The sequence below is a fragment of the Schistocerca cancellata genome, chromosome 4, assembly GCF_023864275.1.
Source record: "Schistocerca cancellata isolate TAMUIC-IGC-003103 chromosome 4, iqSchCanc2.1, whole genome shotgun sequence".
NCBI lineage: Eukaryota > Metazoa > Arthropoda > Insecta > Orthoptera > Acrididae > Schistocerca > Schistocerca cancellata.
Window position 1 is genome coordinate 460,623,621 of NC_064629.1, and position 25,189 is coordinate 460,648,809.

General features: G+C 43.7%; 1 protein-coding gene across 1 annotated transcript in view; it reads left to right on the forward strand.

Annotated features, from left to right (window-relative positions):
* Positions 1-13,421: 13,421 nt before the first annotated feature.
* Positions 13,422-25,189, forward strand: part of LOC126183863 (aquaporin AQPAe.a-like) — a 41,614-nt gene continuing 29,846 nt past the window's right edge. Inside the window, exon 1 of the mRNA XM_049926156.1 lies at positions 13,422-13,514. Coding sequence (XP_049782113.1) covers positions 13,475-13,514 — 40 coding nt within the window. The 5' untranslated portion in view covers positions 13,422-13,474. The remainder of the gene's footprint in view (positions 13,515-25,189) is intronic.

The window sequence follows — 25,189 nt, forward strand, 5'->3', positions numbered from 1 at the left end:
TAGGTTTGGCACCCCATTTGCTATTGGACAGCTTTCTTATTAGGGAATTTCGTGCTTCTACTTTTCTGCGTGTTTTTTCGCAATGATATTTGTATGTCAATGTTCTGTCCAGCACGACGCCAAGGTAGGTGGGAGTATCTGTGTGTTCTAGTAATGTCCCATCCCAGGTAACATTGAGCCTGTACTTTGCCTGCCTCGAGTTCAGATGGCAGGCATTCACTTGAGTTTTGGAGGGATTGGGTTTTAGAGAATTCTTTTTGTAGTAGGTTGACATTGTAGAAAGGGCGGTTTCTAGTTTCTCCTCGATGGCTTCAAACCTGTTGCCTTGAAATGTTATTCCCAGGTCGTCTGCATATACAAAAGTTTTGGTTTTGTCTGGAGTTGGTTGGTCATTTGTATATATGTTGAATAGGATTGGCGCCAACACGCTCCCTTGGGCGAGCCCATTTTTCTGATTCCGCCGTCGACTCTTTATCCACTGAAGCATTACGAAGAACTGTTTATTTTGGAGCAGGGATTCGATATTAGTAAGTGTAACCTACTGACTATAACAAGGCGAAAATCCTCATTAATGTAAGAGTACAAAATAAATGCCCAGTCTTTGGAAGCGGTAATGTGCGTCAAGTATCTGGGTGTAACTATTCGGAATGATCTCAAATGGAATGATCAGATTACACAAGTAACGGGTAAGGCGAACTCTAGATTGCAGTTTATTGGTAGAATCCTGAAGCGATGCAGTCCTTCAACAAAGGAAATAGCTTACAATACGTTAGTTAGTCCAGTCTTGTAGTATTCTTCGTCTGTATGGGCCCCTTACCAGATGGGTATGATTCAAGAGTTTGAGAAGTTCCAAAGAAGAGCGGTAAGATTCGTTACCGGTACATTTAGCCATCGTGAGAGCGTTACAAATCTCAGAAAGTTTGAAGTGGGACACATTTGCAGATAGATGGTGCGCTATACGGAAGGGGCTGCTCACTAAATTCCGAAATCCGATCTTCACCGAGGATGTAGAGCATATATTATTACCACTATCTTTCAAATTGCGCAATGATCACCATTCAAAGATAAGTGAAATAAGAGCTCGTACTGAGGCGTTCAGACAGTCATTTTTCCCTCGTGCGATCTGCGAGTGGAACAGAGGGGGAGGGGTGGGGGGAATATGACTTTGGCACGAATTGTGCCCTCCACCACACACCGCTTGGTGGCTAGCGGATTATATATGTAGATGTAGATGTAGATCTTGACTAGGTGGTAGTCTTTCAGGGTCTCGTAGGTTTTATGCAGTAGTGTCCGGTGATCTACTGTATCATAGGTGGAACTTAGGTCGACTAGTGCCAGCCCGGTGATTAGTTTATTCTCAAACCCATCCTCGATATGTTCCGTCAATGCCAGAATTTGACTGATACAGGACTTTCCAGGTCTAAAACCTGCTTGTTGTGGAATTGGCTTCGAGTCAACGATCTTCTCTATTCTGTTGAGGATCAATCTTCATAGAGCTTAAACAGGTGGCAGAGAAGGGTTATGGGTCGATAGCTCTTCGGAGACTCTGGGTCATTCCCGGGTTTAAGGAGAGCCACCACTTTTCACTTCCTCCACAGTTTCAGGATTTGAAAGGTTTCACGGCACACGTTAAAAAGTCCAAGTATCCAGTCCCTGGCGCCAAGGCCGAAGTTTTTAATCTGTTCCACGCAAATATCATCGAACCCAGCGGCTTTCCCATTCTTCATGGTATTTATGCAATTGTTCAACTCTCTCATGGTAAATGGTTTCTGGAAGTTGGTGTTTTCCGTTGGCAGTAGGCGTGTGATTTTAGTTTTCTGCTGTTTGGAGTTGAACTTGCCGTTACAAGGAGTTGGTTGGCCACCTGGTTTGGAGTTACGTTGGCCGGGACCTTGCTTAGCCTTGGGTCACCATCCAGTTTCTTAATCAGGTTCCAGGCTATTTTGCTACTGTGGGACATATCCATTCTTTCTAGGGTTGCTATCCACTTCTTCTCGCGTGCCTCGCTGAGGGCTCACATTAAAGCTGTGCTGCACCCTGGCAAGCACGCTCTCCGGAATTTTCCCAGTCGAGGACGTCTGGGATATAATGGACCGAGAAGTGACCTGTCCGACTTGTAAACCAACATTTCTTACAGAACTTACGTGAACAGGTCGAGCCCTGTGATACGTTATACCATGCCTGCTCGACCTGTTCACGTAGTTCTGTAAGACATGTTGGTTTACAAGTCGGACAGGTCACTTCTTGCTCCATTATATCCCACTCGTGCTCGATTGGAAAATTTCCGGAGAGCGTGCTTGCCAGGGAAGTTGTTGCACGTCTTGGAGAATACGTTGAGTTTCATGGGCATTGTGTGGGCAAACATTATCCTGTTCGAACAACACTTCACCTTCCTGTTGCAAGAACTGCAAAGGGACGGGTCTAACACCATTCTACACGTACCGAGCGCTGTTTAGCGTCCCTGCCAGAAAAACCAAACGTGATCGAGAGTACCCCAGACCACGGCGCGGCATTCATCTTGCAGGTGACCCTCTGGCGGCACCAGTCGAGTGGCGCTCGTCGATGCTGCGGCGTGAGTGGAAGAGGAGCTAGAGGTGTGAGTGCCTGTAGTCCCACTGCTAATGACTGATTCAACAGTTCGTGTTGACACGGCTGACTTCACAAACCCTCTTGTCTGTGCTGTGTCAGTTGTACGATATGCCACTTCTTTCCTTACACTATGACGATACCGGCGGGTGTATGTGTTGCGTACATGTCCAGAAACTCGTCTGAGGGTGTGAGAATGTTCACGTGACCACTGCTACCAGCATCGTAGCAGAACTTACGAAACACTTTCAACTTGTATTGTAATTCTCCGAAAGGACCATCCCGCCTCTAGGAGGCCCACAATTTGACCCCTCTAAAACTCGCTCGTTTGGCTGTAGGAACCGCAAGTGCGTTTCTGTCGCATGCTTGCCTGCTTGTTTCACACGTTTGCGCCAGCCAGTCGAGTGCGCGATTCGGCAGTGTGCAAACCGCAGTGTGCGCGCGACTGGGGCATCCACACCGGCCGCACTGAAGTTGGTCGATCGTTCTCCGACATGGTTTACCCCTTCGGCGGCCCCACCGGCTACTTCAGTTACGAAGGACACGGCGACATGGCAAAGGCGGGACGACCATCGACGTTGACGACCCAAGCTATGGAAATGGTTTACGAAAGGCAAGGACGGACGAACAACAGAATGTTAGACTCCACGGATAAGACAGCCACAAGCGCCATACGAAAACAGAAGATTGTCAAACATGCGTCTAAACCGTATCGAGATGTCAGCTTCACCACTTGCCAAGAGAAACAGAAATAAATCTGAGAGGGAATACAACACGTCATCCAACAAGCAAGATAAGACACCGATAATCCTACAGCAGCTTCCAACAAGCAACCACCAGCAGAGAAACAACAACGCCACAACCCGACAACGAAGCCGTCATGGAGCAAGATTACTCAGAAGAAGAAGATGTACCCTCAAATCATGATGAGAAGCGTATCAGGACAGTGCACTACAAACAGAGCGACAACAACCATAGTGAACGTGAAAACTCGCGGAAAAAGATGAAGGAAGTCATGCAGACGACAAACAGCTACGTGCCAATAACGCCGCAAGAGAACACCGTTAAACGACGAGCTTGAAGACAAATAACCGAATCAAGAAGACGAACAGGAAAGTAAGCGCAACGTAATCCAGAAGGTCCCACTGGCCACTATTTACTACACAAAACATTCCACAGAACCCAATAAAGTGCTCAAAGAACAAGAAAGGCAATCTGCCAAAACGATCACATTAAATACCATTTCGTGACCTCTAACGAGTAGAGATGGTTACTCAAATTCTTTCACGCATCAGTCATCTGAGAAGGAGGGTGCTGGAAGTTGTCATCAACTATTTAGCTGCAGAAGTAACAGAAGAAGAATTGCTTCGAGCACTTCAAGAAAGGGTTCAACGGCTTACAAGTTTATCAGTTTAAAAATCGTGACGGAAAAACAAAAGACCTCAAACGCCAACCATTTCACCGAGTCACCCAGGTGCAGGAAAGGACAGTGACAAGATCTATGTCAGCTATCTCTTGTACACAGGAGTACGAGTTGGTGCATACAGTAGCAAGAACGGTCCAGTCCAATGTCGACATTGCCAGCGGTTCGAACATACTGCAAATTATTGCAGTATGCCAGCAAGATGCGTCCGTTGTGGAGGGAATCACAGATGAGTGGAATGTACCCACACAGAAAAACCGAAATGTGCAAACTGCGGAGAGGCACACCTCGCAACATTCACATGACGTCGAAAATTCCAAGGATTATTTCGTAAATACAAGCGGAAGACGCCAGCCAAATCACCCACACGACGTACGAGCATAATCAAAAATTCAGTAATGCCAGAAGTACAAGCTGCCCAACAACAATTTACACCAGCAGTACAAAAAGTCTCATCAGCACAAGCAGCACCACTCAGGAGGACATCACGACAACCCAAACAGCCAAGACAAACGGAATCATACGCCAACACCATCTACGCAAGACACCCAGTCGCATATGCTAATGAGATGCCGACAGTCCTGCCACAGTCTACCATGCCAGCACTGGCGGATATCGCCAAACTACTCACCGCATTGCAGCAGAAACTGACAAGTATCCTCTCTCTAGATGAGACTGTTTTGAAGGCTTTTGTCGTTCCGTACCTCATATTTTGCATTTTAAATGCAGATGGACTGCACACCAAGAAGACTGACTTCACAGATTTCATACACTGCCACAGATAAACATCTCCCTCACTTCGGAAAGATATTTCCGAGAAACAAGCGAGCTGCGGATAAGAAACATTCATGTTTACAGGACAGACCAACAAGGACAACGAGGCGGAGGGGCCGCCGTCATAGTCAAGAGAGACATACACCATCATGACGAACAGCTCCCACGGCTGCGAACACTTGAAGCCAAGGTAGTCACAATCCAGACAGCGATAAGCAACGATACCTGCATTACTGCCTATCTGAGTCCACAGAAGAGCCTCATCCCAGATGACAATCATACAGTCTAAAACAGTTCTGACAGAGTCCTCCTAGGTGGGTATTAAACAGCAAAAACATAGCACAGAACTCGCGAAATACCAACCCAAAAGGACATATCCCGTTTGGCCTCAAAGGAAACGTCAACGTAACAGTTCATGGACCCAAAGAACCCGTAAGGACGCAGAACTTAACTCATCAGGACCCCGATGTGGTGGACACTGCAGTAAAGAAAAACATAAATCCTACCCTGCTATTGGGAAGAGTCGACGACTTATCCTCTGATCACAAGCCAGTACTTGGACTCATAGAAAGGGCGGCTACCCACACATAACACAAACGTAGTCGAGTGGCTGCAATACCAGGCGTACTTAAACAACAATATCCGTTCGACATCGGACACATCCACCTAAGAGGCTGTCGATATCGCAGTTCAGACATTGACAAAGAAAATTAAAAAAACAAAACTAAGAGTAAATAACCATGCAGAACTTCTTCCCAGGCACCAACTTCGACGAATTCTCACCACTACTTCAGGATCTGAAGACACAACGAAAGAGAAGTCGAGAAGGATGCGCTCGCTTTCGTAACCCGGAAGACAGGAGAGAGACCCACAGAAAGACTCGTGAACTCCAGGAAAGGGTCAAGGAATGGAAACAACGATCTTGGGAGGACAGGGGAATGAAAAATGAATGGCCGATAGTAAACAACATCCGACAACAGTGACACTCTGAAAGGGCGATCGAGAACCAGATGGGCTCAGTTTGGACTCGCTCGACCAGGTGGAGCTCTACACTTAAACTTACCAGCAGCAGATCTCAACTATCCCAACCCTGCCCGAATACAGTCACCTCCGCTTCACTGAAGTCGAAATCATGAAAGTATGGGATACAATCAGAAAAACTTTAGCCCAAGACCACCCTCTATTGACTACACGGCGGAAATCAAAGGAGTTATCAAATATACGAAGAACAACTCATGTGGCAAAGACTGCATCAGCAACATCGACCTAAAGAACTTACCACAGAAATCGATAGTACAACTTACAACGATTATCAACTGTGGCTTAATGTTTGGATAATTTCCTGAGCCGTGGAAGGTGACCAGGGTAGTCCAATACTCAAACCAGAAAGAGACCTCTTCCAAGGGGAAAACCGCCGACTCATAAGCCTACTTCCGACACTGGGAGATGTACTCGAGGGACTGATCTTAAGGAGGATTCAGGGTGTTCTTATTACTCACGACGTTATACGACTCGAACAGCTTGAGTTTCAGGAAAAGTTGTCAGTAGAATTGCAGTTACTGCAGATGACCGAAACGCTACAGGAAAATTTCAACAAGAAGAATTCGACCATCGGAGTTTTCCTGGACTTAGAAAGAGCCTATGATAAACTTCGGCGCCACAATCTTATGATGAAGTTACTACATGACACGTCACTTCCGTCAAGATAATAAACAACTTTCTCTAATACAGAAGGCTATATGTCCGCATCGACGACCAGAATTCAACTCGACCTGTTGCCGCAGGAATTCCCAAAGGCTCAGTTCTCCCGTCACTACTTTTTGACATACATATTGATGACATCCCCACTGTACCACGGGTATCACTGAGCTTATTTGCAGACAAGGCTTCATTAACTACTGGAAAAAAGGCTAGAGCGAATGCAACGCCAACTAGACGTCATGAACAGTGGGCACGTGATAACAAAATACATGTGAACACGAACAAGAAGGAGGCTGTCATATTTACGAAGAGGAGACCTATCATTAATGACAGACTCCAGTTGGTTGTTTTGGGGAAGGAGACCAGACAGCGTGGTCATCGGTCTCATCGAATTAGGGAAGGATGGGGAAGGAAGTCGGCCGTGCCCTTTCAGAGGAACCATCCCGGCATTTGCCTGGAGTGATTTAGGGAAATCACGGAAAACCTAAATCAGGATGGCCGGACGCGGGATTGAACCGTCGTCCTCCCGAATGTGAGTCCAGTGTCTAACCACTGCGCCACCTCGCTCGGTAGACTCCAGTTGGTCAACCAATTCCATGGTCCAACACGGTCAAATACTTAGCCGTCCATATCGACAAGAAGCTGCTGTACACAACACACATTCGAGAGAAGAAGACAACTGGACTGAGGATGATGGGAACACCAATCCTATTTCTGAGGTGTACAGATCTGAATCCGTCCACGCACAACACTACGACATACACATACACACGCGCACACACACACAAAGAAAAAAACCTTTGCACTACGGCTTATGGCTGTGAGCATCTCCTGTAAAACGGTAGACACACATTGCGTCCTGGTAGTTGTGTCATAATGGTATCTACTAGCGGGCGACGCCGAAACCATTATGAGTACATCTACTATCCCCCAGTTGGCATATGCCGTCATCTGATTAAAATCGACGTCGTTTTTCCAGGTGTGTTAACTTTTTTCCCGTGGTATGATTTGGAGAAACAGTGGAATAAAAAAGTACTCATGAAATACCTACAAATTGTGTCCAGCATATATGAAATACTAAAGAGTACATCTAGTCACCAGCTGTTGGGAGTGCGACAGAAATAACTACCATGATATGAAGTTTACAGAGATACCTTTATTTATAACAGCTTTCGTAGATTTCTCTTTAATAAATCAGAATCGACAGGGCCTAGTGCATTTCATGCAATCACCCTGCAATGATCTTTAAATCAGTTACACAACAATTCACGACATATCTTACCTAGTAAATTCATTACAATTGTAGGTCCGTAGGTTTTTGGCTGCAGTGATGAGTAGAACATAAAACATTGCCAGCAAATTGTGAATAATATTGACTCAGACATACTCTTCCTGATGCTGCTGCAAACAGTACACGTTAAAAATCCATAGATCACGTATTTCACGCATGAAATATTACTAATAATTTGGAGAACTGATTTATCAAATGAAAATATATATTTTCCACGCAGCTTTTAACTGTGGTTTAAACTAGAATTTTTAATGGTCCTGGAAACAACCCAGTGAGTCCACACATATAGGCCTCGTACACCTGAATGTACTTTCCGAGAATCATTTCCTTCAACTGCATGTAACTCCTTTAGTACCATTGACGTATGGAGAGGTGGACCTTCGTTGAGGTCATCAGTATTCTATAACGCAGAATTTATGTTCATGTATCAAATGTCAACAGAAACTGAATCGTTTTCGTGAAGAGCAGGATTAAAATCTCTATTAGGCAGTCCAAAACTAGCTTTTCTATAGATTTTTCAAAATATTTTATGTCTAAGGCTGGGACACTTCCTTCGAAAGGGACACAGTCGGTTTCCTTCCTCGTCCTCGTCGAGGTTGTACTCCGACGCTAACGACTTCGTCGACGACGGAAGATTAAATCCTGACTTTCCCACTTCCTGACAGTGGCAATTACTTAAGAGTGATATAATTTTGTTAAAATTGGTGAATAAAGCAAGAACTAGGAGAAACACGACTAAAGGTAGACTATAACAGAGCGTCGGATAACAAGTTTCTTGGAAATTTGATTTCATATAGTAAAAAATCTTAACAACGGATTCGAAAATATAATCACATTTCACATAGAAATATGTGTTATACATACAGAGCTATGAAGTTAAGTCTGCGACTTGGCATCCGTCATTTTCTTGGTGGCTATTAGCATCTCGTGAACAATGAAGAGATGGTAAATGGGCTACAAAGCAAGCCGATAAATGAAGGAGAATGGAATCGACCATGCAAGGAAGCGGTTTTCAGAGTAAACTCGGAAAACGTGCAATAAGATGAACCAATATGTGTTATGCCATAAAGATAGAGTAAAATAATTTCCTATGAAACAAAAGAGTGTAACTTTCAGATCAATTCAATATATTTCTTCGTCATCCCCCAAGCATTCGACAAAAAGTTTTGAATTCTTAGTATTTGCTACATGCGCCATTTTAAGAAATGATTCAGTTGTACCAAATACGAGACTAAGGAAAAAGCATTGCTTATTTAAAGCAGGAATAGGCAAGCAAAAAATAAACCATCATTCAGTCATTCAACAGAAGGGAAAAGCCTTTGTTCAACACTTTCAAGTTGCAGAGTGCGGCTTAATGTCACACCACCCAAAAATTATGAACGAGTCAGATCAATTACCTGGAAATATTGTGAGTTTTAATTTGTGTAATTTTTGAGTAATAAGCTGAATCAATGGAAATGGTCTCCAGGCGTTAGCGGTGATGTAGATGATGTTGTTGATGATGATGATGATCATTTCAGACGCTGAACCTTTACGACGAATTAAAATTATGTGCTATACGTGAAGCGGAACGAGTATTGTCGCCCTCAGTGGGCGAAGTCGATTAACAGAGTTGATCCAACCCATTACATTAATCTTTAAGAATTAACTATTTCAGTTTTGATTATGCTACAATATAACTTTATTTGTAGAGCTCGATAACTTTTACGACCCTGTTCTATATACGGCATTTCCTTAAAAAGTGTTTGGTTTTATAAGTTGTCGAACATTCTTAGTCGTCTTCAGGTTGGTCCGAGCAAGACTGTATAGAGATAAGACACTAGACATGTACTCGAGAGGGTGACACTTCAGATTCCCATCCAGCCAGTAGATTCCTCAAATCACTGAAGGCAAATGCCAGAACGGTACATTTGGAAAAGACGTAGTCCAGTTACTTCCCAATCCGGATTTGCGCTCCGTCTCTAATAACGTCGTTATCGAATGAAAGTTAAACACTAATCTTCAGTTTGGTGTAGAGAAGGGAAACGTTTTAACTGGATTTCCCTTTTCGAAAATAATATCGAAATATTTCTTCTAATTACAGACCAAGTTCAGCAAGCAATTGTGTATTGGGTGAGGCAACGATGAACATATTTGAACCTGTGAATTACCTCAGAATACCATCAACCAAAACTCATAAGGAATGCAATTTTTTATTTTACGTAATTAATACACTACCTACAGATTTTTTCTTGATTGTAATTTCATTCGCTTACCCTTGAGAACAGGACTGGAATGGCAGTGATACAGTTGCAGCTCATCAGACGAGAGGGTTTACAAAAGTATAAAAAAACATAATTTTAAAATGTTAAAATATCTATACTTCTGCTATACCTGTTGAAAAGAACATTTCTAAATTTAAGACATTAAAAACAGTTAGATGTATTTTAAAACACAGATATCGTTGGTAGCCTTTAGAATAAGAAAAAATGATTTCACTTCGCTGCATTAAGATGAAGGAACCGTACGGGGAAAGGATAAATTGGAGTATAAAGTTTGTTTATTGTTGTGGTCTTCAGTCCGAAGACTGGTTTGCTGTAGCTCTCCACGCTACTCTATCCTGTGCAAGCAAGCCTCTTCATCTTCGAATAGTTACTGCAACCTACATTCCTTTGAGCCTGCTTACTGTATTCATCTCTTGGGCTCCCTCAACGATTATTATCCTCCACACTTCCCTCCAATACTAAATTCGTGATCCCTGAAAGTCCCAGAATTCTATCAATCGGTCACTTATTATTGTCAAGTTATGCCACAAATTTCTTTCTGCCCATTTCTGTTTAGTACCACATTGGTTACATGATCTACCAATCTAATCTTCAACTTTCTTGCCGGACTGTATGGCAGAGCGGTTCTAGGCGCCACAGTCTGGAACCGCGCAACCGCTAAGGTCGCAGGTTCGAATCCTGCCTCGGGCATGGATGTGTGTGATGTCCTTAGGTTAGTTAGGTTTAAGTAGTTCTAAGTTCTAGGGGACTGACGACCTGAGCAGTTACGTCCCATAGTGCTCAGAGCCGTTTGAACCATTTTCAACTTTACTCTGTAGTACCACTTTTCAAAAGCTGAAACTCAATTCTTCTCTGTATTGTTTATCGACCACGCATCGCGTCATACAAGGCTGTACTCCATACAAATACTTTCAGAATGGACTTCTTAACACCTAAATCTATATTCGATGTTAACAAATTTTTCTTCTTCAGAAACGTTTTTCTTGCTGTTGCTAATCTACATTTTATGTCCTCTCTACCTCTGTCATCGGCAGTTGTTTTACTGCCCAAATAGCAAAACTCACCTACTATATTCAGCGCTCCTTTCCTAATGTAATCCTTTAATCATCGTCTTATTTAATTCGGCTACATTCCACTGCTCTTGTTTTGCTTTTGCTTATGATACTCTTATGTCGTCCTTTCAAGACGCTGTCCATTCCGTTCGGCTGCTCTTCCATGTCCTCTGGTGCGTCTAAGAGAATTACAGTGTCATCGGAAACCTCAAACTTTTCATTTTTCCTCCTTGAACTTTAATTATTCCTTCAGATCTTTCTTTGGTATACTTTACTGCTTGCTCAGTGTACAGATTGAATAACACAGTCTTCAACTCTGTCTCACTCCCTTCCAAACCACTGCTTCCCTTTCATGCATCTCGATCCATATCTGAGCTTCTGGTTTTGTACAATTTGTATATATCCTTTCCCTCCCTGTATTTTGTCCTTGCAATCTTCAGAATTTACCGAGCGAGGTGGCGCAGTGGTTAGACACTGGACTCGCATTCGGGAGGACGACGGTTCAATCCCGCGTCCGGCCATCCTGATTTAGGTTTTCCGTGATTTCCCTAAATCACTCCAGGCAAATGCCGGGGTGGTTCCTCTGAAAGGGCACGGCCGACTTCCTTCCCCGTCCTTCCCTCATTCGATGAGACCGATGACCACGCTGTCTGGTCTCCTTCCCCAAACAACCAACCAACCAACTTCAGAATTTAGAAGAGCATATTCCAGTCGACATTATCAAAATCTTTCTCTAAATCTACAAAAGCTATAAAAATACGTCTGCCCTTCCTTCACTCGTCTTCTAAGCGAAATCGCAGGGTCAGAATTGCCTCACATGTTCCTACATTTGTTCGAAATCCAAACTGATCTTCCCCGATGTCGGCTTCTACCGGTGTCTCCATTCTTCTGTAAATAATTCGTGTCAATATTTTGCAGCCATGACGTTTAAACTGATACTGCGGTAATATTCACACCTGTCTGCACCTGCTTTCTTTGGAATTGGAATTGTTACATTTTTCTTGAAGCCTGTCTCCTACACCTTGTATACCATGTGGATCAGTTCTGTTATGGCTGGCTCACCCAAGAATATCAGTATTTCTGAGTGAATGCCGTCTACCCCAGGGGCCTTATTTCGACTTAGGCCTTTCAGTGGCGCGTCAGATTCTTCTCGCAGTGTCTTACATCCTTTCTCATCTTAATCTACGTCCTGTTTTGTTTCTATAATACTGCCTTCAAGTAATTTTTCCTCGTACGGTCCTTCTATATACTCCTTCGACTTATCAGCGTGCCCTTCTCTGCTTAGCGTTCTTTTCCCATCTGAGCCCGTGATATTCATACAGCTGTTTTTCTTTTCTCCAAAAGTCTCTTTAACTTTGCTATAGGCACTATCTATGTTTCTCGTAGCTGAGTGGTTAAGCGGTGGTATCAGTAGTGGAGTGTTAATGGAACCAAATGTGCGGGTGGACTACTGATAAGAAATGAAGTCATGTATACAGATCAGTAGTACTTTGGGTGTACGTGCTGAGATACAGAGCAAGAGTAAACTAATCCTAGGAGTTAGATTCCTGCCAAGAATATAAACCTATTCTGCATTCAGTAATATCCGTAAATGAAACGATTTCATTGGCACCAGCTAAGAACGCTCTGGATTAACCTTTTTAATTCGCGGCCTGAGCTTAAATCTGCATAAGGCGAGTGTGTAGGGAACTATGCAACATTCGTGACAGTTACTTAAGTTCGCCACGCTTTGCAAGAGCAAACTGATTGCAGACAAATACAGCCACATAGTGTTCGATGTTGTCATAAATTGCCAAGAACCAGCCGTCCACACTTTTTTCTCTGTCAGATGTAACACATAGAACCACAAGCTGCCGAGGAAGAAAAAATAAAAGAAGTTGTTTCTTGATGTTACTGACTAGATGCCATCAACGCTAAATTCTATTCATCCATTCACTGGAAGTTTATTAAATGAAGTGGGGTTATTTGCTAGTATTTTTCACGCTGTCAGTGTACTAGGTTTTGTTCCTAGATTCTACTGTTAAATGAAACGTTGAAATTCGAAGTCTACACATCTCATCGGTACAAGGAAAAGTCAATTAACGAAGCATGACTTTAAAAATAAATTCCATGAAGTGTTACAGTACCGTTGAAAGATAAATGTAGTATCTAAAGTGCTGTGGACGTGACATTATGTCAAAAAAACAGAAATTGTGGTATATAAATTGGACAGAGACTATAGTGTGGCATGTTCTTCGGTGACTCCTGACTTGAACTGTGCTGTCTTCGCTGCGATAGTGTTTGGCGTAGTAGTGTTACGTGAGACTAGCCAGCCACCCAGTCTGTTTGTACTGCGACTGGGCCAACGACGCCGCTATCCCTATAATCGTGAAGCACAGCCATTATGTGTCTGTTAGCGTTGAAGCCGCTCGTTACTCCGCAATGTAAGCTGCTGGAATTACCGTCCCTGTGTAATACCGATTGCTCTAAAATCTGATAGTGTTTAGACTTGTTTTTGTCTGAATTTGTGAATGTCAATGTATTTGCGTATCTTCTACGTTCTGTTTAGTTTTTGATGTCGCATGCGTAAAGATCCAGTAATAATTAAATTTGTTGCCTTATATTTTGTAAGATTACAAGGTAGATCCAGAAACGTATACCGTACAAATGTTGAGCGTTTAACTACATCAGTATTGCTTTATTTGTTCAGACGATTTTATCACTGATCGTAAACTTTCACTGTAACTGACTGCGGTGTCGAGCTAATGGTTTATGAGGAAACAGAACATTAAAGTATGTAGGTGATACCCAAGCGCACTCGCAATGTTGGACATTTACTGTTATTTAGCTCTTCAATATACTTTCAGAACTGAGCTAAACAATCCTAAGAAAATTGTCCCATAGTATTTTAACACAATGGCTGTCAGCTTAGGCATTATACTTACCACTGGTATTTCCCCCTTTCCCTAATCCAGGCCAATTAGTTTAGGAGAGAACAATTTCTGGTCAGATTCCATATTAGATTGAATCGAAATTTTTAAAATTAGCTATTTCCGAGCGATGCTTCGGGGACCAATACACTGGTTACCTTATGCGAAGAGAACCTGAAATGAGCAGGAAATTTGTCCATTGTAATCCTATAACTTAAAACGGTTGGAAAAAGTTAGTCAAAGCGGAAAATTCCTAGAGTCTGTAATATACATCTGAAATTTTTTCCTATCCCTACTAAGTTACGAAAGTTTAAGATCATGACGCCTATAGCTTCGAAAATACTTCTAAAGTTAGAAATGGAATAAAGTGGAGTGCATAAAACACGTAATTCATGCATGGGTAACACCCTCCCACTTTCCTTACTTTACCTATTGCGTGCGCCCCAGGTATTTCGCTTGGCAACGTAAAAGTATCTTCACAAGTAGCAAAATTTTACACGTTCTCAGGACTGTTGTTTAAGAATATGAGGGTAAGAATTTATCGTGTTCTAGTCAGTTTTGACAATCTTTTTGCGTCAACCGTAGATGCGTGTTACCGTACATTTACTCATGTAATTTGAGCTTACTGGCATTACGCCAATTTCTTACATGTGGAAATAGAAAAAATCCCTGCATGTTGATAGTAGCATGTATTACTAGGGCTGCAAAAAGTAGACTTTTACATTAATTTGTCGAGACTTTTGATGCAACAGTTTTCCTCCCTATTTTTGTAGCTGCACCAGAGACAAGTGGCCGTCAGACTGAATGCTAGAAACGAATGGCTACTTGGGAGTAGTACAGCAGATTCCAGGCAGCCACTTCACTGCTCCGAAATTCAGGAGTTGGTTGTTGCTCACGAAACTTAAATTCTTCTTGCAGCTCCGTGATAAAGAGCGTATTTGGCAAAATTTCAAGCAGATCAAAACTGCATGGCAGACTGGGATCGAAACCCGCTCCCAGTCTTTGGTGAGATATTGTCACCGATCGTACTATCCAGGTCCCCGTCCCATGCTCTCCCAGCTGCGCTTCTGCCCGTACCTACCATTTTGACCCATATACCTTGCTCAGCTAGCATTCCAGGAGGATAGAACGACTTTACTGTGCCTATGTTTTGACGGTTCATAACTATGCACAGTGAAAGAATAAGTGTGGCGATATGCAGAACAGTGATGAACCTACATACAAATGCCATAATACGTAAAATTCCCAGTCTGGAGACTGGGGCAAACCGTGCTAGATACTACGCGAAAAAGTGCACCATCGTTTCATGCAACAGTCAAATTTCAGTATAAAGTGAACTAGTTGCTGTGCGTAGCTAGACTTTCGCCTGGATTCTTGGGTTGTAGAAATTGCGTGATCCACTACAGCTATGCGATACTACATTCAGAATACAGTGTAGTGTAATGTAGCTACCAGAATGCTACAAATTGCATAGCTTACACACGGCTTGCCGAGCCACGCCACTTAGGGAGGCAGGTGCTCGGAAACTGTATAGATAAAGCGGCTCCCAGTTGCTGGCTTCCTATTTACTTGCTTCCGAAAGCGGTTGATCAGATAACAGCTTCGTCCCAGCAATGATAGGGTGGGAAATAGCCACCAAACGTTACCATGCCAGAGACGGAATGAAGACATCCCGTCACTGTGTACTAAGATGGCTGTGCGGTATTAGCCACTACCCACGTCAGTCAAGACGTTGAGTCCCGCGGCTAACACCTGCTAATCGTGGTTAATATCTAGTTAGTGACTAGATGAACTTCGTTATAGGAATAGCGTTAATCGTGAATTTCCGTGCACTACAAAATAGAAAATATTATGGAAATCAAAGATGAATAAATTAAAATAGTTCCGACCAGTGTGTTCTCAGACGTAATTAGGGAAAAATTTGTACTATACGTGTTTCAGCTTGGGATTTCTAAACTTTATCTTCTCATTTATTTTCTGAGAATACCGTAAATTTCATCTGCCTGCACTTACAGAACCTTCATTTGAAACGTAATTAAAAGGCATTGTTTTATGCAGAATGATCCCACACTTAAACGTTCTTGCCTGTACGGCATGCAGAGTTCTATAAATTTGTTTACCTACTTATTTCTTTTGTGGTACATGATCTGGAGTTATACAACAAATGGTTTATTCACTTCGAGAAGCGTTCTTCGAATTAGGAAAATTATCCAAAATTTAAAGCGCTAACACGCCTCCCTTCGAAGAGCATATTTCAAATAGAATATTTGACTTCTTTCTGGAAACCATCTTAAATGGTAAAATTTGTGCTTGACACGATTTTTTCCTTTTATATCCGCTATTTAATAGGAACGAAAATGAAATGCAAATAATTAGTAAACCTACTAAAACGCTCCATTCAAGTCATGTGATGCCTGTGACGTCACTGACTAGCTCGCTGCTCCTGATGTCACAAAGCTAATTCAGTGATGTCTTGTTTTGGAAATTACGTTTCAGAAAATGGATTACAAATGGTATGAAGTACCACAGCGGGCAAATGCAGCCATAAAAATCTTGATAGTGTTCCAGAGAATGAGATGGTGCCTAAAAACTGGTTGCACTTTAGTGGAGAAATGCCACCACGTCGGTGCCAAAGTTCCCTTAATTCAAAATTTCTTAAACTCTGAAGTTAACATTAATTCACCTCAGAGATACGCTTTCGTCCTGTTACAAAGGTCAGTATAAGTCAATGAAATTGTAGTCTTGATAAAAATTATCGTTATAGTCCCTTCCTTTTGAACACCACTAGCAGCTCGGTTGGTAGAGCCGTGCATTGTCGAATATGACATCCATGGGTCTCTGGTTCGAATCAAGCCTACAACAATATTTTTACTCTCTCTCTCTCTTCGATTTTCTAGTTAATGTGACCGTCGTCCTACACCTCGTACTGCGGGAGTGTGGTAATATTTTAAATACTGCCATGTCTTCCAAAAAACGTATTGTTTAGAAACACAGTAGACGCATTTATCCTCAGTTGTCCCACCATAGAAACAACTGCTACAATGAATTCTGGCTAACGCTATTTTCATATTTCGTGTAAAACTTTTAAAAACTGTTGACCCTTCCATGAGTCGAATCTACATTATCTGTAGTTGCATGCGCTATACGTTGGACCACATAGGTCGTGCTTGTGACCATTCCTCTGCTGAGTATCCTGTATAGCGGAAATCAGCACTAAGAGTTGCCAAGAATAATTATATTTTTGGGTCGTATTTCATGACTGATACTAGACAATCTTGATAAAAGGTACGAAACCATTTGCGAAAGTTTCACAATTCCTTAATTTTGAGCGGGTTTAATGGTGTTGCAGAGAACGAGGAAAAGAATGTCAGTCTTTTCACATACTGCCGCTCTAAACGAGTGGAGCATAAAGCACAAATTTTCGCAAGGCTTCCAGTATCAGCTCTCACAAAACTCCTTTGTTGTTAATTAAGTTGTAAACGCGTTTTCGATTACTAGACTGCTAAAGTATTTGCAGAAAAAGTACTTAATAACCTAGTAACTGTAACACTCGAAACACATACAGCTTCCTCTTACTCATAGAATGTGACATCACAAGAACGTCAGCAACAGAGCGTTTTCGATTACGTGACCAAATCGTATTCAACGATTTTTAAGCTTCACTTACATAAAAATAAGGTTTTGATATAATATTGACCGTAAATACGGTTTGAAACTTACCACTCCGAATAACAATCGAAGCCATATTTTTAACATCGGAAAATAGCCTATTGTGAAAGAATCTTTTTCTCTGTAGTTAAAAATATCAAATGCTTGCCGTCTGCTTTGCAAGAGCTTCGGATTTAATGGTCTCATAAGTATCAAATTTTCCTAACAAATCAAAACTTGGTACTAAACGGGCAAGTAGCCTCTGGGCTTAGTGTTTTTTGCAAAAATGCCTGTAAAGTTCAGCAATGTGAGGATTCATAATCTACGTAAAATTCTTTCAGATATACATGTAAAATTTCTCGCTCTTGGTTCCTTAATTAGCTCGTAAAGCTCCATGGAGAAGCTGCTGACAGCCGTCCCATCTCTGCTACAAAATATACGGTGTACCACAGCATTTTCCCATTACCTCTGTGTAGTATCTGAAAGACAGGAGACTTAATTTTTCTGGATACAACTGTAAGAACTACCATGAAATGTGCTCTTAACCACCAATACTCCAAAATTATTAGTTACTTGGATATTACGATCATTTTTGCTTCAATGAGCCTAGTTTTGTCATTCCGAATGTTGGTGAAACATTCCAGCCATCTGTTGCTTCAGGTAAATTTGAGGCCTCGCAGCTCAAATTTTCATTCTATCATACCCTTGTCTGTTCTGACTTTCGTGTGAAATCACGAGGATAAGAACAGGATTTAAAGCTACATGGCTTATTTTCAATCTTGACTATTTTTTGAGGCAACAGCTGACGTGAACGATGAATGAAAAGCACCTCAGCTGTAGTAAACATGTTACGACCGGTTTAACTTCTTAGAACAGCTTAAAGTTGCCAAATTCATCTGAAGTAAAGACTTGAATGAATCGGGTCTTAAACATTATGTGCAACTAGACCATCTGAGTCTTAAGCACAACGCGGCTGCCTGAAGATGTCAAACAAAACGGGTCGTAACACATATGTAAAAGGCAGCTGAGATTTTTTCATTTATGTAGCATATCTATTTTAGTAGCCTATCGAACTGAATGTTTGTTGCACAAGGTGTGACAGGAGGAATGGTAAATACGGTATTACAGAACGATCATCCGAAGAGCCTCGCAAAACTGGACTCACAAATGCATACCTTACGAGCTAAGAGAATGTCACATGTCACGTCTCTTCTAAAAAGGTTTTAGTAGTTCTTACGGGCTACATTGTAGAGCCCATGTTAACTAGATTTTATTTTTCGTTGAAGCGGTACTGTCGTCACTTTAAACCCTTTGGGACTAACTCTATCCAAAATTGTCGGAGTAATTCTGAAAATATGGGGTAACACAACATAATTATTTATAACTTTCCGATAAATTGACCAGCTGAACATAGAAACGTATTGTCTACTGTACTGCTGTATTATTTTTGTCAGATTTCCCATATTCCGTCTTTACCTTCTCCGTGGGTGGCAGTGTAAAGTGTGGTTGGTTTTATTAGAACAGATCAAATACAGTGCTAACCAAAGATGAGTTGGTCGAGTAGACAAGAGATCTTTGAATTAGGCTGGATAGAGTTCAACAGAGGGTGTGTAGAGAAAATAAAGTCCTTAGATGGCGCAGCGAGGAATCTGCGAATGGGAGGCTTCTTCCTCGAGCGGTTTGGACAGAGAACCTTTGTGACTGAAGTTCGCCACCTTAGCCACTATCAACCTCACCGGCCTGACGACCGGACATGCTAATGGTGAGCTCTCGGTATGATAAGGAAACTTGGCACAAAATGTTATCATTCTTGATTATGATAGAAACGCGTTTTTCAAAGTCAATTTGTGTCGAGAGATGCCAGGAGATAGATTATCCTGATTTTGATGAATTAGGCAATTTGGAATCGTGTGAATGAGGCTATTATCACGTGTTCTAGTCGTCAGCATAGCACAGTCGCTAATTGGAGAAGCCGAAGCTACGTAATTAGTACAACGGCAAAATTCATTTTAATATGCGCTTTATAAAACTGTTTAACGACAGACACAGTGTACGGTGGTACTTGAAGTTTAGTATCAGGCTAATTTCAGTGACCATTATTAATCTCCTCGGACTACGTACAGCTCTTGAAATGTAATTCGCTTATTATAGGTTTGCATGTTTTTGAATCTTCATGGAGCCAGTAACTACTTAATGCTGCACAGAGGAATTACTAGTTCCACAGTTCACATTGTAGTAGTGGTCGCATAGTTCACTTAATCGTACTGAGCTACATTTATTTTAATTTGTGAATTTTCATGTGTCAAATTGTGCCAATTTTGAGGCAACGTGTCACGCGCTGAAAGTGACGGGCTGTGCTCGGTGCAAATTTATCCGTGTCAGAGCATAACATACCCGTAGCTTTTGCTCTTAAAGTATGGGAGATGACGAATTTTGGATGTTTGATGTGTAGTACCAGCTTGTAGCTGACCACGTGGGTGAATCTTCGCAACTGGTATCGGTATTCAAATGAATACGTACAGCGTGATGTGACTAAGTAAAAAATTGTGGGATATTATGTTTTATAGGAAGCTGAAAAGGTTTAACTAGTAAGAGTTCAAATTTTGGCTGTAATTGATGAACGAGAAGTTGTGCTGCTCGATTTAAGTTGTATATAAACAGTAACTTCTCAGGGAAATTCTAGATAGCATTTTCACACACGATCAAATGCTCACAATTACATAGCTAAGTCAGGTGTGAAAGTCTTCCACAATTTTGATTAACAAGAAGTAATGATGTGATCTATCATTTTCTGTTGATATGTTTTCCCTTTGCTACTGTTTCTGTGGGATAGTACATCAGCCAAGTGGTAATAAATTCACTATAAAGCATGTCTGCTAAGCTTTTCTGCAAAGCATTTCCGACTTTGTTACTGTAGACACACACATCATACGTATGCAGGTGAGCCCTTTCTCGTGTCCTTCGATAACCCTTACGCAAGTGTGACGCCATTCTAACTTAATTTACTAAGGGATCATTAATTCAACGAATAATTAACTTATTAATATGGATCATTCAATGGACAATCGGCTTTTTGGTATGGTTTATTCGTTGAAGTTTTGTATGAAGACTATTCAGGCTTTCCCTTAAGTAGATAGAACCCATCAGCCAGCCACTTCCTCCCCCTCCCCCAGGAGGCTCAAAACTTGCGTGAGTTCGTGTTTACTACGGGGCCCCAGTCTTTGCCCTCTGCTGTTCCTTTTTCCGTCTTGGAAATATCTCAAATATTTTTGGGAATGTGTTCTGAAGTACCAATAGCTTGAAATCAGAAGTCCTTCCACTGTTTTTTCTTTTTCCACTTTCCGTCTATTCTTCCTCTGCTTCGGTGTTTAAGGTTTCTCTGTCTTCTTCCTCCCTGTGAACTTCTGAAGGGTGGACCACGCATCTGATGTGTAATTCCAGCCACCAGTCGATAGGCAGTTCGCATGTACCCCCTGGTACAGGAGCAGTCCAGGGAGGGACGATTGCCTAAGCTGCGTCACTTTGCCAATTGGTCTCATGTAGTCAGGTGTGACCTGATGTGCGAACAATCACGCAAGATGGGTCCCCCCAGGGGGTCCACAACTCTTCTGTGGATACGTGCGTAGTGAGCACAGGACCCCGAGCTAATGTGGCCCTCCTTTCCGGGCTGCGTACCTTCCCTTTCCGCATCCTTCCCTATCCCCCATCTTCGCCCCCCGTCCCCTCCCCTCATCTCTGGCTCTTGCCTTTACTTTCTACCCCTCTGGGAGTATGGTTTGTGCCTACGTCCGGAGACGGATGCTCGTAAATGTAACGCATTCTTCGCCTTCCCTGCTTGTATGTCTTCATCCTTCCTTTTCCCCCTGCGGGTCCGGGGATTAGAATAGGCCCGCGGTATTCCTGCCTGTCGTAAGAGGCGACTACGAGTTCCTCCCCCTCATGGGGGTAGTTAGCGCCTGCGTCCGGAGACGGACGGTTCCACGACCTCTATTTGCGGTCGTTTTGCTTTTACACTTCTCGTTTCTTCCTACCCTTGGTTGGTTCCTTTCTTTGCTCTTCTCCACCTCACTGTCTTCCTTACTCTTTCCCCTGCAAAATCTCATTGCCTTCTTCTCATTGCCTTCTTCTCATTGCCTTCTTCTCATTGCCTTCTTCTCATTGCCTTCTTCTCATTGCCTTCTTCTCATTGCCTTCTTCTCATTGCCTTCTTCTCATTGCCTTCTTCTCATTGCCTTCTTCTCATTGCCTTCTTCTCATTGCCTTCTTCTCATTGCCTTCTTCTCATTGCCTTCTTCTCATTGCCTTCTTCTCATTGCCTTCTTCTCATTGCCTTCTTCTCATTGCCTTCTTCTCATTGCCTTCTTCTCATTGCCTTCTTCTCATTGCCTTCTTCTCATTGCCTTCTTCTCATTGCCTTCTTCTCATTGCCTTCTTCTCATTGCCTTCTTCTCATTGCCTTCTTCTCATTGCCTTCTTCTCATTGCCTTCTTCTCATTGCCTTCTTCTCATTGCCTTCTTCTCATTGCCTTCTTCTCATTGCCTTCTTCTCATTGCCTTCTTCTCATTGCCTTCTTCTCATTGCCTTCTTCTCATTGCCTTCTTCTCATTGCCTTCTTCTCATTGCCTTCTTCTCATTGCCTTCTTCTCATTGCCTTCTTCTCATTGCCTTCTTCTCATTGCCTTCTTCTCATTGCCTTCTTCTCATTGCCTTCTTCTCATTGCCTTCTTCTCATTGCCTTCTTCTCATTGCCTTCTTCTCATTGCCTTCTTCTCATTGCCTTCTTCTCATTGCCTTCTTCTCATTGCCTTCTTCTCATTGCCTTCTTCTCATTGCCTTCTTCTCATTGCCTTCTTCTCATTGCCTTCTTCTCATTGCCTTCTTCTCACTGCCTTCTTCTCACTGCCTTCTTCTCACTGCCTTCTTCTCACTGCCTTCTTCTCACTGCCTTCTTCTCACTGCCTTCTTCTCACTGCCTTCTTCTCACTGCCTTCTTCTCACTGCCTTCTTCTCACTGCCTTCTTCTCACTGCCTTCTTCTCACTGCCTTCTTCTCACTGCCTTCTTCTCACTGCCTTCTTCTCACTGCCTTCTTCTCACTGCCTTCTTCTCACTGCCTTCTTCTCACTGCCTTCTTCTCACTGCCTTCTTCTCACTGCCTTCTTCTCACTGCCTTCTTCTCACTGCCTTCTTCTCACTGCCTTCTTCTCACTGCCTTCTTCTCACTGCCTTCTTCTCACTGCCTTCTTCTCACTGCCTTCTTCTCACTGCCTTCTTCTCACTGCCTTCTTCTCACTGCCTTCTTCTCACTGCCTTCTTCTCACTGCCTTCTTCTCACTGCCTTCTTCTCACTGCCTTCTTCTCACTGCCTTCTTCTCACTGCCTTCTTCTCACTGCCTTCTTCTCACTGCCTTCTTCTCACTGCCTTCTTCTCACTGCCTTCTTCTCACTGCCTTCTTCTCACTGCCTTCTTCTCACTGCCTTCTTCTCACTGCCTTCTTCTCACTGCCTTCTTCTCACTGCCTTCTTCTCACTGCCTTCTTCTCACTGCCTTCTTCTCACTGCCTTCTTCTCACTGCCTTCTTCTCACTGCCTTCTTCTCACTGCCTTCTTCTCACTGCCTTCTTCTCACTGCCTTCTTCTCACTGCCTTCTTCTCACTGCCTTCTTCTCACTGCCTTCTTCTCACTGCCTTCTTCTCACTGCCTTCTTCTCACTGCCTTCTTCTCACTGCCTTCTTCTCACTGCCTTGGCGTTTGAGACAGTCTGTCCTCTCTCTCTCTCTCTTTTTCCTCTTCTCCCTTCCTCCCTGTGCGTGCCTGAAGGCCGACCCACGCGTTCGCACGTGTAGCCGGTGACGGGGTAACGCGTAATTCCCCACCCTGTGTAGACATGTAAGGCACGCGCGTACCCCCTGGTAAAGGCCAGGCCCGGGGAGGGGTGATTGCCTGAGCTGATACCTTCTGACCATGCCGATTGGTCCCTCCGTCTGTTTCTCGGGAGGTGTGACCTGAGGTGTAAACATTCACCTAAGGCGGGAGTGCCCTCTGAGAGGGTCCCCACAAGGAAGGAGCGCGCCATCGGAGACGCTGGCAATCATGGGGGATTCCTCCGCAATGGATTCTACTCCATCGCTTTAGACTTCGACCCAAAAACGGAAACGTGACCAGCCAACAGTGACAAAAGTACTACCGCCTGCCCCACAGTTCCTCGTAGTTTCTCGCACTGAGGACGGAAAGGATTTTTCCTCTGTCAACCCTTTTGTTATTCAGATGGGCGTTGATGCCATAGCCGGATCTGTCAAATATTGTACCAGGTTGCGTAACGGCACCTTATTACTAGAAACTGAGAGTGCCTTTCAGGCACAAAAACTGCTTCGGGCCACCCTCCTGTACACGTTCCCTGTCCGGGTGGAGGCCCACCGAACTTTGAATTCGTCTCGTGGTGTAGTGTATACTAGCTCCCTCGACGGATTGACTGACGAGGAGCTTCAATCTTTCCTCGCTGAGCAGGGCGTGACGGCTGTCCATCGGGTCATGAAAAAGGTCAACAACGACCTTGTACCGACCCGGACACTCTTCTTGACCTTCGATAGTGTTAAGCTGCCATCGCGCATCAAGGCGGGCTACGAGGTGATTTCTGTTCGCCCCTATGTCCCGACACCTACGCGCTGCTACCAGTGTCAGCGTTTCAATCACACTCGACAGTCTTGTTCCAATGCGGCTAAATGTGTCACTTGTGGCAGGGATGCCCATGAGGGTGACTGTCTACCTCCGTCTCCTCGTTGTGTGAACTGTCAGGGTGACCATGCCGCATCCTCCCGCGACTGTCCTGTCTATAAGGACGAACGTTGCATCCAAGAAATTCGGGTCAAAGAGAAAGTGTCCACCTCGGCTGCTCGCAAGCTATTGGCTAGTAGGAAGCCCACGCTGCTCCCAGCGGGGAAATATAGTACTGTCCTCGCCTCTCCTCGGACTACCCGGGAGGTCGCAACCCAGACATGCGATCTGACCTTCAGCACCACGGTCGTCCGTTCGGCCAGTGCTAAGATCGCGCGGTCGACGTCTCCTCTTCCTCCCATCACACCACAGACACCAGCCACTTCCTCAGCTTCTGCTAAGTCGAAGACCCCGAAGTCAGATGCACGGTCCTTCAAGAAGGAACCATCCCGTGCAGACTTCCTCCGTCCCTCGACCTCCCAGCCTTCGACCGGTACTTCCACCAAACGTCCTTCCAAAAAGGCGCATAGGAAGCACAGTTCTCCTTCTCCGCCACGGCGCATCTCTTCTCCTGCGCCACCCAGCGGTTGCCGCCCCAGGCCGTCATCCGTTTCGCCTGGCCGCATCGCCGGTAGCCGTACATCTGGCCGTTCACCGGCGGAGGAAGCTCCCCCTACCGGCCATCCTCCCGAGATGGCCGATGACCCTATAGACCCAATGGACGATGACTGTCCGCCTACTGATAGCGGCGGCAGTGCTCGCTCGAAGCCAGGCCCTAAGCGGCCTTCGAGGTGACCCCTTCTCTCATCTTCCTTTTCTTACGATG